Source organism: Rana temporaria, chromosome 8 (assembly GCF_905171775.1).
Source record: "Rana temporaria chromosome 8, aRanTem1.1, whole genome shotgun sequence".
NCBI lineage: Eukaryota > Metazoa > Chordata > Amphibia > Anura > Ranidae > Rana > Rana temporaria.
The window spans coordinates 94,724,061-94,741,295 of NC_053496.1; the positions used below are offsets into that span (position 1 = coordinate 94,724,061).

Here is a 17,235-nt window from a genome sequence, read left to right on the forward strand (position 1 = left end):
CATGAAATGCCAAATCCTCTCATGTTCTGCCACCTGATTGTCCATTTTTGCAGAAATGAAGGTTAGTATATAGATGGCACATCAGTGCTATGATAAAGGGTCAGTAAAGTGTCAGTGATCCCCAGGCATGTCCCGGTACAGACAGAGGAGGATGTACATGTCCTGATCGCCATGCATCACCTTTCCCAGTGCCATGCTGTCATGTAGAGCAGGTGTGGTGTCACCCCTCCTCCCCTCCCCCTCCCCCTCCTTCCTCTGATGCTGTGGCGCAGGCTCTCTGCTCTCCCCCTCCAGTCTGCTGCCTGCTCTGCTCTCCTGTGCCTGCTCTGCTGTGCTGTGCCCTGCTGTGCCTGCTCTGGGGCTCTCTCCTAGGCAGCCAGTGACATCTCCATCCCCATCACCCAGCAAGGACCGAGCTGATCAGGATGAGGAACCCGGCGGGGACCTGCCTCTTCCTCCTGCCCTTGCTGCTGCCCATCGCCTGGACCCAGGGAGACGGCAAAGAGGTGGAGAACACCGGCAATTTCATGGAGGATGAGCAATGGCTGTCCTCCATCAACCAGTACAGCGGCAAGATCAAACACTGGAACCGATTCCGAGATGTAAGTGCTCATCGGGGGGAGGGGAGGGGGTCCCATACTGGAAAGGTGACATAGAGGTAATATGGGAGGGGGAGGTGCAATGTCCGGGACTGTCACATCGGCCCGTGTCAGGGACTATAGAGAGGGACAATGCCATGGAATGATGCTGATGATGTAGAGGTGACCAGGAACACAGGAGGATGTCTGATGATGGGAGATTGTGTGCTCATCATCCCATGGGGGATCTATACACAGTATATACTCTGTGTGATCATATACTGGTGTTGGCTCATAGAGATCACACGGTATAAGAAATACAGGCTACAATAAAGGATCTCACGGCTGAGATCTCTGGATGACAATACATGCAAGTAAATTGCATGCTGGACACTTTGTAACATAATAGAACACATTACAGATTTGTAAATGGTATATATATATATACGATCTATTGACAGGTTCTATTTGATAGGTTGTCTATCTCTCTCTCTCTTTCTCTCTCTCAGACGCATAGACAAGTTCTCTTTAGCAGATTCATGCATATGCATATGTATATATAAGATTTATTGGCAGGTTCTCTTTGATAGGTTGTCTATCTCTCTTTCTCTTGCTCCCTCCCCCCTCTCCCCCTCTCTCCCTTTTCTCTCTCCTCTCCCTCCCTCTCTCTCCCCATTTCTCTCTCTCCTCCCTCTGCCCTCTCTCTCCCTCCCCCTCTCCCTCTATCTCTCTCTCCTCCCTCTCCTCTCTCTCCCTCCCCCTCTCCATCTCTCTCTCTCTCCCCTCTGCTCTCTCTCCCTCCCCCTCTGCCCTCTCTCTCCCCCCTCTCTCTCCCCCTCCCCCTGTCCTCTCTCTCCCTACCCTCTTCCTCCCCCTCTACCTCTCTCTCCCTCCCCCTGTCCTCTCTCTCTCCCTCCCCCTCTCTCTCCCTCCCCCTCTCTCTCCCTCCCCCCTCTACCTCTCTCTCCCTCCCCCCTGTCCTCTCTCTCTCCCTCCCCCCTGTCCTCTCTCTCTCCCTCCCCCCTGTCCTCTCTCTCTCCCTCCCCCCTGTCCTCTCTCTCTCCCTCCCCCTGTCCTCTCTCTCTCCCTCCCCCTATATCTCCCTCCCCCTGTCCTCTCTCTCCCTCCCCCTGTCCTCTCTCTCCCTCCCCCATGTCCCCTCTCTCTCCCTCCCCCTGTCCTCTCTCTCCCTCCCCATGTCCTCTCTTTCTCCCTCCCCCTGTCCTCTCTCTCTCTCTCCCTCCCTCCCCCTGTCCTCTCTCTCCCTCTCCCTTGTCCTCTCTCTCCCTCTCCCTTGTCCTCTCTCTCCCTCCCCCATGTCCTCTCTCTCTCCCTCCCCCTGTCCTCTCTCTCTCCCTCACCCTGTCCCCTCTCTCTCTCTCTCTCTCTCCTGTAGTGATCAAATATTAATATTACAACACCTCCCCCTGTCCTCTCTCTCTCCCTCCCCCTGTCCTCTCTCTCTCTCCCTCCCCCTGTCCTCTCTCTCCCTCCCCCATGTCCCCTCTCTCTCCCTCCCCCTGTCCTCTCTCTCCCTCCCCCATGTCCTCTCTCTCCCCCTCCCCCTGTCCTCTCTCTCCCTCCCTCCCCCTGTCCTCTCTCTCTCTCCCTCCACCTGTCCTCTCTCTCTCTCCCTCCACCTGTCCTCTCTCTCTCTCCCTCCACCTGTCCTCTCTCCCTCCCCCTGTCCTCTCTCTCTCCCTCCCCCTCTCCCCCCTCTGCCCTTTCTCTCCCTCCCCTCTTTCTCTCCCCCCTTTGCCCTCTCTCTCCCCTCACTCGCTCTTTCTTTCCCTCTCCCCCTCTCTGGTCCCTCTCTCTCTATCTCTATCTTTCTATCTATCTAAGATGCATAGACAAGTTCTATTTAGCAGGTGCATCTTGCAATGCATTTAATTGTTTTCTTTGCTGAATTTTGTGTAATATATATATATATATCAGAATACATTGAATAGTTTTCTTTGGTTGGTTGGCATGTGTGTGTGTGTGTGTGTTTATATATACACTGTGTATATATATATATATATATATATATATATTATATATGCCTCAGAATTAATCGAATGGTTCTCTTTGTTAGGAGCTGGCATTTGTGTATCAATATGTTTATATGCAGTATATTAGAATGCATTGACAGGTTCTCTTAGGTAGGTGGTCATTTGTATGTACTGTAGCACAATCGAATGAGAGAAATCAGTTGCAGAAGCCGACTCACTGAGGGCTTAAAGGGTCAGTGCACCAAATTGATATTAAGGTTTTCTTTAGATGCTGGAAAGTAGAATCACCCGCTGTTTCTCCTTATATCTCCAGGACTTTTGATGCTGAGATCTCTATGACTGAGTTGGCATACCTGCTTTTAAGGATAGAACTCTTCTAGGGGGGAGGGGGTTTCTCGCCATTACATTTTTTCTTCTTCATATTTTAGAGGTTTCAGCAGAAAAAGTGGGACTTTACAAAGTCTCCAAGAGATGCAGGAGTTTCAGCTCAAACTAGTCCATCTTTAAGTATTGGATGAAATGACCCCCTTAAATATATAATGGATCTGAACACAAAAGTGGCAGAAACAGGAGATATGATTGATAAATGTGGTAAAGGAGCTGAACTATCACATCACGGTGTAGAAAAGACAAGCGCTGTATAATAGAAGCTTTTCATGTACTCTGCTCATAGCACTGATACTACTGATGGCAATGGATTTCAGCCTCAATCATAGACTGCTATCTGTTGTATGTATAGAAAAATCAGGAAGAATACCATGTTATAGAGCCTGATCCCAGCACATCCCCACTTCTCAGCAGCCAACATGGAGAAACAATACCCAGCATTATTGTTTATGCAATATACTGTGATTGCGTGTAAATACATGTGTATTGTTATGTTGTACATGCAGGTAAACATAGCCTGTGTTGTTAGATTTATATACCATTGTTTGCTTTGTGTACAGCTCACTGTTATTATTTATATTGTTTTATATTTGTATCAGAAATAGAAAAGTATGGTGCAGATCTTGCGAAAGACACAATTAGAATAGAAATGAATGTCTAGTATATGTACAGATAGAATGATGAGTTATATTATCCAGGGAACAATAAGTAAAGGAAGGAGAGAATGGGGACAATTAATGCAATACATGGTGGGGGCTCTGCAACCCTGCTGACTTAATTGGATGTCCAAGTCAGGAGCCAACTAGGCTGGCTAAGACGTCTCCTGTCAATCTGAGCCCATTGTGCTAATGGTGGTAGTTATTAGGACTGATATTAGTTTCTAATACACCCTGCTGCTAATTCATAAAACAAAATAAAAAATAGAGTTTTATGGCGAATGACACCTAAAATGGGTTAAAAAAAACTCTATGGCCCGGATTCACATACATCGGCGCATATTTATGCCGCCGTAGTGTATCTTCATATTTATGCCGACGCAGCGCAGAGAGCCAAGCACCGAATTCAGAAAGCACTTGCCACCAAATCTGCGCTGGGTTTCTTAGGCGTAAGTCGTCGTAAGTGGAAGTGGGCGTGAGTCATGCAAATGAGGCGTGACCCCATGCAAATGATGGGTCGAGCGCCATAAATATACGAACGAACGGCGCATACGCCGTCCCATAGACGCATCCAGTGCGCATGCTCAGAATCACGTCGGAACGACTCCCTAAGATACGACGGATCACTGCATACGACGTGAACATAACCTACGCCTAGTCATATTCACGTACAACGTAAAAGACAAAAGATATGACGGCTTGTGTTCCCTGGTCCATACCTTTGCATGGGTTGCGCCTCATATATGGGGAATAACTTTACGCCGGACGTACGACTTACGCAAACCGCGTATATTATGCGCCGGGCGCAAGTACGTTCGTGAATCGGCGTATCTCCCTCATTTGCATATGTGCATAGAAAATCAATGGGAGCAACAAATGCACCCAGCGTAAATATGCACCCATGATACGACGGCGTAGGCAAGTTACGTCGGTCGGATGAAGCCTATTTTCAGGCGTATCTAGTTTTGTGGGCACGGCGCACAGATACGACGGCGCATATTTGCACTTACGCGGCATATCTCGAGATACGTCGGCGCAAGTGCTTTGTGAATCCGGGCCTATGTGTGTATATAAATTGACAAAAATAAAAAAATGAATATGGTCTTGTCCACGCGGTACCCAGCGCTGTGATTCTGATTACACACCTAGATGGGGAAGTGCATAATGAAATGTCTAACACATTTGCAGTTCCAGTAGGCTGGGTAGCTGAGCTTTTCCAGAACACTGCTGACCTGCTTCTCCGTCGAGGGGTTAATGAGCAAAACCAACACTCCATTCAGTAAACATCAGCACTAATGAGAGAACAGGAAAAAGAAGCAGATTTGTTAGTAAAAGGACCTGAAGGAGGTCAAACAGCAGGTTGAACATGAAACAATTCCCCAGCATATGCCTCCTCCAACCTTCCCCCGAGTCAGCCTCAATTGTCTGTCCACCCCTCATGTCCTGTGGATGAGCCGCTGACGTGAACTTCTGTGCCCGAGCGGGTCTTCACCGGCAATTTTCTACACGAAGGGTGACAGATTTCAACCGAGAGGTGTGAACGTCTAGCTATCGGGTATCTTCGTGATCCTGCGCATAGATTTCTGCCTCTTTTTATTGACAGCCTTTCTGAATATAAAACGCTAGCAGCTATTCCCAGGAGACGTTTGATTTCAGTCTAAACAGCTGGCGCTGCATCATCACATATCATTATAATATTACATTGTTTCTCATCATTTTCACGCTGCATGCAAAGATAGACTAGAGAGCAAGATAGAGTGCAGAATCATTGAGGCCTGCAGCAATGCTCGTAGTAAAGCTGACTTCCAAAAAGTAAGCTGAAAAAAAAAATATATATATATACTGTGTATATTACTTGTACTGTATATATATATATATATATATATATATATATATATATATATATATATATATATATATATATATATATATATATATATATATATATATAAAATAATGTCTGCTGCATTAGCTGTTGGCTCCATCTGCTAGCCTGTAAATTAGCCCAGTAGATGAGCCGTATGTAGGAGTTTGGTAGATGAGATGGTGGGGGAGTAGCAGCGTCGGCAATTGATATCGCCACACATCAGCAGTACTGGGAGAGGCTCATTAGCTGGAAAACCTCTGCATATTGTATGAGGGTCTTAGGCTGTTTAAATAAGCCAATAAATTGGTCCTTCTGTTTCCTCTGCAATTCCAGGACTGCAGTACAGCTGATTCACCCCTCCCTACAGATATCTATATATGCTGCCCTGTATAATAAAGGAGATTGCCTTTTACCTACTTTACTGAGCTGTGCAATTAAGAGAGAGAGAGAGCTCAATAAATCCAAAGAAAGAGCATCTGCATGCTATACAGTTTTTGCACATGTCTTGATAACCGGGACCTGAGCACTGGGGGATCAGCTGTTTGGTTAGCCATGGTTTGCAAGTAATGGGCTGTATACTAGGACCTGTCATGGGCCTATTTACTATAATGGACTCAGGTGCTAGCGCCTAGGGCAGGAGCAATATGGAGTGGCACTAAATTACTACATTAATCACTTATTTTTTATTATTATCATATATGAACCTCGTCTGGGTGCCTTCAGGCAAATACAGCAGAAAAACTAATATGATGCAATCGCAATGCTCTTTGTAAATGAATGTAAATCTCCAACCAAAACAATTTTGTGGATTTGAATAGTGCAAGGAAACGTTAAAATCCATCAGTTTTTACTGTTCTCTTCTGATCCACTTGGGAGGTTTACCATAATTTCCTGCACTTCATCATCAAGACAGATGATGGGTAATCTCCAAAAGAGTAAAGTAATAATATTTCAAAGGGAAAAGTAGAAACGGGACCTTTCTACACCCCTTTCACACTGTGGCGCTTTTAGGTGTTTTAGCACAAAAAATAGCGCCTGTAAAGTACCTCTCAAGCTACTCCAGTGCGAAAGCCCGAGTGCTTTCACACTGGGGCGGTGCGCTTGTAGAACGGGAAAAAAAGACCTGCAAGCAGCATCTTTGGGGTGGTGCAGGAGCAGTATATACACCGCTCCCAAAACGCCCTGCCCAGTGAAATGAACGGGCAGCGCTGCCGAAGCACCTGCAAAGCGCTTCGTCAACGCCACAACACAGGCGCTATTAACCCTTTCTTCGGCCGCTAGTGGGGGTTAGAAAGCGCCACGCTAGCGGCCCAATTAACACTGCTATAACATCAGTAAAGCGCCACTAAAACTAGCGGCGCTTTACCACTAATGCCCGCACCGCCCCAGTGTGAAAGGAGTCTAAAGGTGCATATTAATTTGATTGAAAACAAATTAAAATGTATACATTTTATTTAATAGACATTGATTTTAAAAATTGTATAAAAAGCAACACTAATAAATTCATACGGTCAATGTTTTTTTTAACTCGACATGTTTCGACGTAATCATGGCTTCTTCAGGAGCTTTTGGAAGGCTTTATGTACAGTATCACTATAAATAAACAAAAAAGGATTTTAAGTAAACAAGAAATATATATATACATCAAAGGTTCATAATATACATAGAGACCATATATGGTCTAAACGTCTTTAATTTCCATATATTACATTACAGGCTACAATTGGGGTTAGAAGCTCATGTGTTTCTATGCAGAAGTGAGTCTGATTTGCACTCTCAAGCTTTAGTAAATAAACCACATTGTGTACTTAAAAGTGGGGTAGGTCATCTGACGAAAAGGGCTCTCACCCACAGGCAACCCAGCAAAGTATGAGTGTATCATAGAGAGGGTAAACCCCTAATTGAACCTGCAAAGGCATTACGTCAATTATACTTGGACACTAATAGTAATGTCCAATTAGACATACAAGTGTTTCCTGTCTGGTCCATTATACCTACCCTGTTCAAGCATATGGTCAAAGAGGAAGGGAGGTTCAACAAATAATCCTGTCACTAATGAGGAGAGGAATACTTCAACTGGTATGCGACTTGCTAGAAGACGCTGTTTTGTCTAGAGAAACATATAAAACAGCCATAAGAATCTATCTTAACATTCAATCATACTCAGTGCATAAAGACTAGTGTTCTATTAATCGTACCCCAGTATGGACAATCCCATCAATGCAAAACAAGGATTTCCTCTTTCCCCTATACACCAATACAAAACAGACCGGACAGGGTAAATCCAAACAGGCTGGTATTGCCTTACAGAGGAAATAGTCCCCAATAACCAAGGACACAATTACATTGTTGTCTGATAAGCTAGACAAATAGATTCAAGATAATATCTCACTAATAATAATAATAATAATAATAATCTTTTTGTAAGTAGCATAGGGAAAGACTTGAGCCCCTCCCCCACCGTCTGTGTCCCTGTTGGCTTTTTTTTTGCATTTCCTGTCAAGGTGACAACATTGTGACATGGAAGGCAGTGAGAGTAAATCTACCCAGCTTCCCGTTACTTTAAATAACATGAGGGCTCTTGGTTGTAGTTCCATATATAACACAACATAGACCTTATTCTGCTCATGGTGATCTGGTTTGAATTGCTATTATTATGACTCTGTAACTTGGATGGCACCAAAAGAGGCAGAGCCGATTGTATAACCTAAACGTTAGTTTTATTTGTGGATAGAGTAGGGAAGGGTTAGATCCCCTTTCACATTTTTATTGCTGATTGGGTCCCCGTTGGGAGACTTTTCCCTCTCAGTGTCTCATGGTAACTATTGTCATAGTAGCAGAAAGTGAGGCGAAATCCAGCATTTTAAAGTTGTCACCAGAAGAATAGTTGAGGGAAAATCTTTCAATGGAGATGCTTTTTAGGTGACAGTTGTCTAAGAGGAGAATTCTCCTCAATTTGTGTAGATTTCTTCTAATTTCCCATTGCATCTTTGGGGAAGGAAACAAAAGAAAAACTTTTCTTTAGTTCTTGGACAAAGTGGGAAGGGATTTGACCCTGTTGTGTTTTTATTGCTGTCTGTACCCCTGTTGTCTTATGGAGAGTGAAGGGAAATCTTTCCACTGGGACGCAGGTGTAAAAAATAGAAAATAAAAACAGACAGGGGTTATAACCCTTCCGTTACTCAAACCAAAAAAAAGTTTTGCCTTTAGTTTTATTTTCATGAAAATAATGAACTTCCAGGGTGGCCAATATCAACAGTTGCAAAGCATAAAGGCTGAATGAGCCCTCTCTATTGGCTAACCAAAAAAATCTTTTAGTTGAATACCGTAACAAAAATTATGAAAGTACATAGCATTTAAAATGTGAAAAGTACATAATAATACTTTTAGGTAAACAGTGCAATAATTACTCCAAAATATTCCCCATTTGAAAAACACTATACTTTCATTTTAATTTTCATTTGTGATAGCCATTTTCCGAAATGATGCTAATTCACAGAATATGTCACTAAGCAATACTTAAACAGAAAATGACACTGCAGCATCCAAGATGTTACAATGTTAGTTTATTATAAATTAAGCCCAACTGAAGCCTCATTTTTTTAGTTCTGCAGCTTTTGCTTTTCATCCCAGTGGTGGCAGCACAGCATGCTACAGCTGTGGACTGTTGCTCCAACATGGAGCCAAGTGATTTGGATCATCAGTGGTCCAACATGCCGCCCCCCCCCCCCCCCCCGCATAGTGCTTTAATCTACATGTTGAATAATTTTTATACCTTCTGTAGGCTCAAGCTAGAGCAGTGATCTCCAAACCCTTTACTTGCTTGTATCTGGCCCTTGGGGCCCTAATCCTCCCACTGACACCAATGGTGGAGCACTATTCCTTTCACTGACACCAACGGTGGGACTCTATTCCTTTCACTGACACCAATGGTGGGGCACTATTCCTTTCACTGACACCAACCTTGGGGCACTATTCCTCCCACTGACACCAGTGGTGGGGCACTATTCCTTTCACTGACACCAACATTGGGGCACTATTCCTTTTACTGACACCAACCTTGGGGCACTATTCCTCCCACTGACACCAATGGTGGGGCACTATTCCTTTCACTGACACCAACCTTAGGACACTATTCATTCCACTGACACCAATGGTGGGGCACTATTCCTTTGACTGATACCAACATTAAGGCTGTATTCTTCCCACTGACACCAATGACGGGGCACTATTCCTCCCACTGATACCAAGGATGGGGTACTATTCCTCCCAGTGATACCAGTGACGGGGTACTATTCCTTCCACTGATACCAATGATGGGGCATTATTCCTCCCACTGACACTAATAAAGGGGCACTATTCCTTCCACTGATACCAACGATGGGGAACTATGCCTCCCTCAATATTAAAAATAGGGCATTGTTAACTCCCACAGTGCACAGTCTAGCCCCTCTAAAGTCTGAAGGACAGTAAACTGGCCCTTCGGTTAGAAAGTTTGGGGACCCCTGGTATAGAGAGTAGCAGTAACCACAGTTGACACTGTTATGTGTTAGTGGAACTAGAGACTGTTTGGTAGAAGAATAGTGGACTTAATTTGGCAGTTTGATAGATTGTTTAAATGTTCAAATTCATTAGTTGTCATAACCTGAAAGCAATCAAAGACATGAAATGGTGATTCTGATTGACTGCATAGAGAAGGGATCCAAATTTCCCCTATAAAACATGTTGAAAATCCAATCATCCTCCTTTAAACTACTGTCGTTTGTGGGCATTACAATTTCAGTTCAGTGCCATCTTTCATTAAACTATCTTGACACTGTCAATTTATTGACCAGTTTTGATTTCACAATGGAACACATTTTGGTGGTCCATCAAACTGGTGGATGGAAGATTACTTAGTTCTTGCTTGCTAGTGGCTTTAGATTGACTGAAAATTGCCACGTGCATGATTCAGTGTGCCATGGCCCTTGATTCTAGGTTCACAACTATGCGTTTTTTCACTCAAATAAATGGGCTTCTGTGCCTGCGTTTCCATAAACAAAGGTGCATACACCTTTTCAAAAACGCGGCTGCAGGGAAATCGTTTGGTCTTTTTAGACCATATGACTTCCCTGCGTTTCCCGCACAAGCACTGCAATCTTACTTGTGTGGGGTCGTTTTCGCATAGCAGTGCATTTTCACTGTGGGTGCAGCGATACCTGCACCCGCAGCAACACGCAGAAGTGTGAACCTAGCCAAGGAGTAAGGTATGTACTGATTGTTTGCAATCAAAGCATTACTACATAGTAAATATTATAAAATTTAATATCCTCCCTTTATAATATTACTTATTGGTATGTATTCAGGGATCATCTATTTAAGCTATAATATCTATATTTCTACTTTCAGAAATACATTTAACTGATTCAGTTATTTAAATTTCTCATCCTTACAGATGGTAGTGATAGACCTAACTGAAGGCCATTTACTTCTCCCCAGTGCTGGTATTCAGCCCCCTAAGGACATGTCTGTGCATAATAAGGAATATCTGATATAGACGAGATTATTAGTGAAGTCACACTATAATGCCTGTTTGTGTTGCCTGGCTGAAAATTAGAATAAAGGAAATGATTTTACCACAAGTAAGGAGCATATTTTTATTCGATTTAACAAGTTTTATGTTCGGTCATGTGAGAGTTTCGGACCTCAATGCTGAACGGAACAGTCATTTTAGCAAAAAAAAACAATCTTAATGGCTTAGTGAATTGTGGCTCATAACACCAATTCAGTAAAGATGGCCAATTCCTTTTTTCTAGCAACCAATCAGAATCTTGTTCTGATCTAACATCAACAGAGTGAATTCTAAATGGTGTATATGAATTACAGCAATTCAAAGTTAGCACTCTTTCTTGAAAAAGGTGAAGTTTAGTCTACTACGTACATTCATTTTATTTCCCACTCTTATCAGCATGTGTGCACCAGGCTTCTAAGCCGGTGTTATTTTTGTTACTGCAATTTAGCAAGTTAGCCATGCGCCAGTAGCAGACTTATCCATGCTTAGTTGGATATAAATGCAAGACAGCACCATGGAATTGGAGTTCATGTGTCAGTCTCGGTCTTGACTCACATCATTCGGTTAAAATGCTTCTCATGTTTGATTGTTATTATGCCTAATTGTTAAGAATTCATTTAACTTTAAATTTTAAATTACATTTTACACCTTTATTGCATTCTGTGGAATTTGTTACACATAGAAATTACATTAATGTTATCCACTGTCTGCAGTTAAAGCATGGTAAGATGATAATTCAAGGGTATATACACCATTTGTTTCTACAGTATGTTATTTTAGTTACTTGTATGTATATGTTGTTTGTATTCTTGTTGCCCTGATGAATAAGGGGGGGGGGTCCCTTAGAACCCCTGAAGGGCATTGGCTTGCTTCTTTAGATGTACAATAAAGAAATAGTATTCAGACACTCTACCATTATGCTGCATACACATGATCGGACATATTCGATGTGAGCTTGTTGTCGGAAAATACGACTTTGTGTACGCTCCATCAGACATTTGCTGTCGGACATTCAGACAACAAATGTTTGAGAGCTGGTTCTCAAATTTTCTGACAACAAAAGTTCTTGTAGGAAAGTCCATCCGTGTGTACACAATTCAACGCACAAAAAATCCTACGCATGCTCAGAATCAATTCGACGCATGCTCAGAATCATTGAACTTAATTTTTCTTGACTCGTCGTAGTGTTGTATGTCACCGCGTTCTTAATGTTCGCAATTTCAGACAACATTTGTGTGACCGTGTGTATGCAAGACATGTTTGAGCGAACATCCGCAGGAAAAAAATCCACGGTTTTGATGTCGGAATGTCCAATCATGTGTACGTGGCATTAGTGTGGAGCATCTTTGGGTGACTGTTGTTTTCCAGTTTCAGTGGACTGGAAGTCAACTTTGACCTTTTGGTTCACAGTGCATGCTTGTTCATGGAACATGAGCTTGGTTTGGCGTATTATAAGAATAAAAAAAAAAAAAATGTACAGTTGTTTGATTATTTCCTAAAGCCTTACCAGCATGTTTCCAAAACTGATTTAATTGGTAATTTACTGTTATTAATAAGTTGTTTGAATTAAAAAAAAATATTCCTAAAATAAAGTATTAAAAAATGTTTGCGATTTCCATGGAACTTGATAGTTGTTTATGAATCTTGGCAGTTTTTCTGGGAAAAAAACTAATGCAAGTATTATTAGTATAAATATTGGGAAACTTGTGCGCTTAATATCTGTAACTGCTTTGATAGTTCTTCTGCCTTTTATTCTCTTGCACCAATCCTTGGCTCCGGGTTACAGTATTGTTTTTTGTCATATAACCCAAATCATCTGAATTTCTGTTGCATAGTGCAATTTTGTTAACATACTTTTGTTTAAAAACCTTCACAAACACTTCAACAGTATCCTGGTTAGTCAATAAAGTACAAAGAGAAATGCCTTTTGTGGTCAAGGGATTTTATATTTCTGTAACAGCTCATCTTTTTCTTGGTGTTCAGTAATGGGTTATGGATTTGCTAGGTGCCTGAGATCGGTGCCAGTTATACATTGATTGGGATTTGAAATTACATGCTACTCATCCTCAGGTGTGTATTCCTCTTGAGAAAAATAAACATCCTTTTACATAAATTGATGAAAATATTGTATTCATAATAGTAAAGTTACCTCTCCGAATCCACCTAAGCTACAAACCCTGCTTAGCCCTTTCTGGAACAACTACCATATTTGTCGGTGTATAAGGTGACCAGGTGTATAAGACTACCCCCTAATTTTACTTTTTTTTTTACGATTTTTTTGCCTGTACTCACCGTATAAGACGAAATATACACAGTAATGGCGCACGCTGCAGTTAGAAGATATAACACATGTCAAGTAAAAAGTCCTTTGAGCACCAGGCTCTGAAGTGAGATGACAGTCTGTAGGATCTAGGCAGCCTTGTGCAGGGAGCTGAAGCCAAAAAATCTCAAACATGTAACAGAAAGAAAACAACAGGCGCCACTTAGAAAAGACTGTAAACTTTTAATGTATAAACAGCATCAAGTTACTCACATAGAAGTTACTGTATTTAGGCATAAAGATGGGGTCCATAGAACAGTCAGTCTCTTGGCCGTATTGGTGAAGTCCACTTGTAGCAGCTGCTGTGTGTTGCAGAGATGAATGCAGGTGTTTGTTTTCCCAAACATGAAGTTTCCAGGTAAACTGTGCAGCAGCTAGATAGAGGGATGAAGTGAACACTGGGACACAACGGCGTGCAGAGAGGGGGGATGACGTCACAGGACCCAGAATGCAACGCATTTTAGTGCTAGCACTGTGAGTTCTGGGGGATCACAGCGCGCACCTTTCTCAAGCTCCTATGGACCCCATCTTTATGCCTAAATACAGTAACTTCTATGTGAGTAACTTGATGCTGTTTATACATTAAAAGTTTACAGTCTTTTCTAAGTGGCGCCTGTTGTTGTTTTCTTTCTGTCACCGTATAAGACGACCTCCCTTCTGAGGCTTCCGACGCTTCATATTTCTTTCTTCTGGAGCCATATTCTTCTTCATTCTTGCTGGAGCTGGAGCCATATTCTTCCTTCTTGCTGGAGATGGAGCCAATCACAGCGAGCAATGTATTCTATTAATGAATACAAAGCCTACTTGGATTGGCAGAGGCTGTAACATCATCAGCCAATGCCTCTCTGACTCTCAAAGCCAATTCAAGCAGGCAGAGGTTGTTACTCCAATCAGAGCAGGCTCTGTATTTATTTGAATACATTGCTCACTGGGATTGGCTAAGCGGTATATACTGTATGTAGCCAAAGCTACATACAGTATTACCACACATCCAGCAGGCATCCGAGCAGCTGACCCGGCGTATAAGACGACCCTTGCTTTTTGTGTAAGGCCGCGTACACACGATCGGTCAAAACCGATGAAAACAGACTGAAGGACCTTTTCATCGGTCCAAACCGATCGTGTGTGGGCCCCATCGGTCAGTTAACCTTCGGTCAAAAAATTTAGAACTTGCTTTAAAATTTAACCGATGGACTAATAACCGATAGGTCAAAACCGATGGTTAGTATGCAAAAGCATCCGTTAAAAATCCACGCATTCTCAGAATCAAGTCGACGCATGCTTGGAAGCATTGAACTTCGTTTTTTTCAGCACGTCGTTGTGTTTTACGTCACCGCGTTCTGACACGATCGTTTTTTTAACCAATGGTGTGTAGGCACATCAGACCATCAGTCAGCTTCATTGGTTTACCGATGACAACGGTCCTTCGGACCGTTGTCATCGGATGGACCAATCGTGTGTGCGCGGCCTTAAAGGTAGTCTTATACGCCAGCAAATACAGTATGCATTTTGTACACAAATACAACATTGGCTCTTCTTACCTAGGTAGATCTTGACCTGAGACCTTTTAACTAGAACTAGACAATCTGAAGCTTAAAGGAACACTAAAGGTTCGTTTTTTTATTAGATCAATTGATTGCTGTAAGCTAGAGCATTTAAATATCACTTACCTCGTTTTTCCTTTTGACCTCCAAAATACAGTAATCCAGGTTTGAAAATGCCATTTCCTGTCACTCCTCTTCTTGCTTTCCACCGGCATCTGAGCTGTTTTGCATGGTGGAAAGCAGAATGTGCTCACCCCCTCCCTATGACTACAGCCCTGCGTGAAGATGCTCTCTTATCCCTCACAGGCATGGAGGCTAAGCCTAATGGGAACTGTAGTTCCCATTAGGCCGTGATGTAGCAAGAATGAATGCGCACCGAAAACCAGGAAGTCAGTGAGAATAATGATTCAGGAGTGACGGAGGTGAATAAAACAGCTCGATTTCAACAGGTATGAAACTAGTTATAATGCAAAACAATACTTTTTACTTTATCAGCTACTGTCAGACTTTAACTTAAGAGGAAAATATTTTTGTCTTTACAACCCCTTTAATGAGTCGGTGTCCAGAAAAAATAATTTTGGACAAAATCAAATATCTGGATTAAAGGGTTGCTCATTCGAAAACAGATGTTTAAATTATTTCTAGATGTTTTGTAATTGCATCATTCATGGCAACTGGTGCTATAAATGTACCTTTTTTGGGAAAAAAGTCAAATCGATGGGTTTATTTCTGCTTTAAGGGGTCTTAATCTTTCTGTAGGATTTGTTGCTTTTTGAACACTAGGGTGAGTACATTAAAAGCGAGACACTAACATTGGCATTTGGAGGAGTGAATACCCTACAGAGCTCAACAGTAGAGTTGGGCTGGCATGGTTTTCTACTTCTATACACAATTGTCTTTCTATACAAGACAATTGCCAAGAGCCATGTATTTACCTTTGTTGCCTCGAAATATTGGACAACAATAGACTGCAAAACAAAGCTATATAAACATGAAATATCTTATTTTTAATACTAATATGGAAACATTTTAGTAGCTTTTTCAAATTGTGCAAATAATGTTTTTTTGCAGGGCTAGTAGGTCTTTATCTCTGCTACAGGCATGCTCCTTCAGTAGACTCCTTCCTTTCGTTTACAGGTAAAATGGTTGCAGTCAGTCTGGGACAGGATTAGTAGATGGAAAGTAGAGGCAGTTGTCTCAGCTGCAAATAAGAATAGATATTTGAACATTGCAGTAATGTTCCAATTGTAACTTTCAATCTGAAGCTATTAAACATTTTGAAGTTCTGCACTCTCAAGGTTTGCTTTTAAGCAATGATTTCCTGCTGTTCCCTTACACAGGCTCCCCCCACGTTCTTTCCATTGCAGGCACGGATAATTTGATCTGCACGGATGGTGATTCTGAGATCCTGACTTCAAATCATTTCTCTGTGCAAAATTGCAGGTGACACTCTTTTAAAGTTAACTGTCATTCAGGAAGTCCCAAATGCAGCCATCAAACATAATGCTTTCGGCCATCTATAAGGGTAGCCCTTGCTAAATTAAAACGGCTGCCTTTGTAATGTTATGATTCACAAATATTTTTCTTCTTGGCTGTGTGATGTGTAGTACTGGACTACCCTGGAAAAGAAAAATACTCATATTGCCAGTATAAACACCATTACTAGGTGTTTGCTGTCCTTTTTTTTTTTACCTACACTAGAAAAATAACCACTGAAATATAATTTCCTATAGATTACTGTATCATATTTGCCGGCGTATAAGACGATCCCCTAATTTTCCAGGAAAAATGTTGGTTTTGGGATATACTCGCCGTATAAGACTACCCCCTTCCTACTAGTCTTTCTGGAAGCTGAGGGGTAGCCAGAACCGCTGACCGAAACAGGCTTTTTTCAAATCTCACTGTGCCATTACATTACATTACATGCCTCACTGTGCCATTACATTACATGCCCCCACTGTGCCATCACTTGCCCCCACTGTGCCATCACTTGCCTCCACTGTGCCATCACTTGCCCCCACTGTGCCATCACTTGCCCCCACTGTGCCATCACTTTTCCCCGCTGTGCCAACACTCACGTTTTGTTGATTCTGACAAGCCGATGACAGTCTTCGTGCTGCGAGATTCCATGATTTAAAAGTCACGCCTTCTTTTCAGACTGTCCTGTGATAGGCAGAACACAAATTTTACCAGCAGCGCCTCTGTTCTGTGTTCCGCCTATCACGGACGTCCTCTCGTCCGAGGATGAGAAGGCATCTGTGATAGGAGGAACACAGAACAGAGTCGCTGCTGGGAAAATTTGTGTTCCGCCTATCACAGGACAGTCTGAGAAGAAGGA

The 17,235-nt window shown here is 42.5% G+C and overlaps 1 protein-coding gene across 1 annotated transcript in view; it reads left to right on the forward strand.

The window, feature by feature from the left end:
* Positions 1 to 293: 293 nt before the first annotated feature.
* The window catches only part of SPOCK2 (SPARC (osteonectin), cwcv and kazal like domains proteoglycan 2), a 240,122-nt gene continuing 223,180 nt past the window's right edge, over positions 294 to 17,235 (forward strand). Inside the window, exon 1 of the mRNA XM_040362317.1 lies at positions 294 to 602. Coding sequence (XP_040218251.1) covers positions 426 to 602 — 177 coding nt within the window. The 5' untranslated portion in view covers positions 294 to 425. The remainder of the gene's footprint in view (positions 603 to 17,235) is intronic.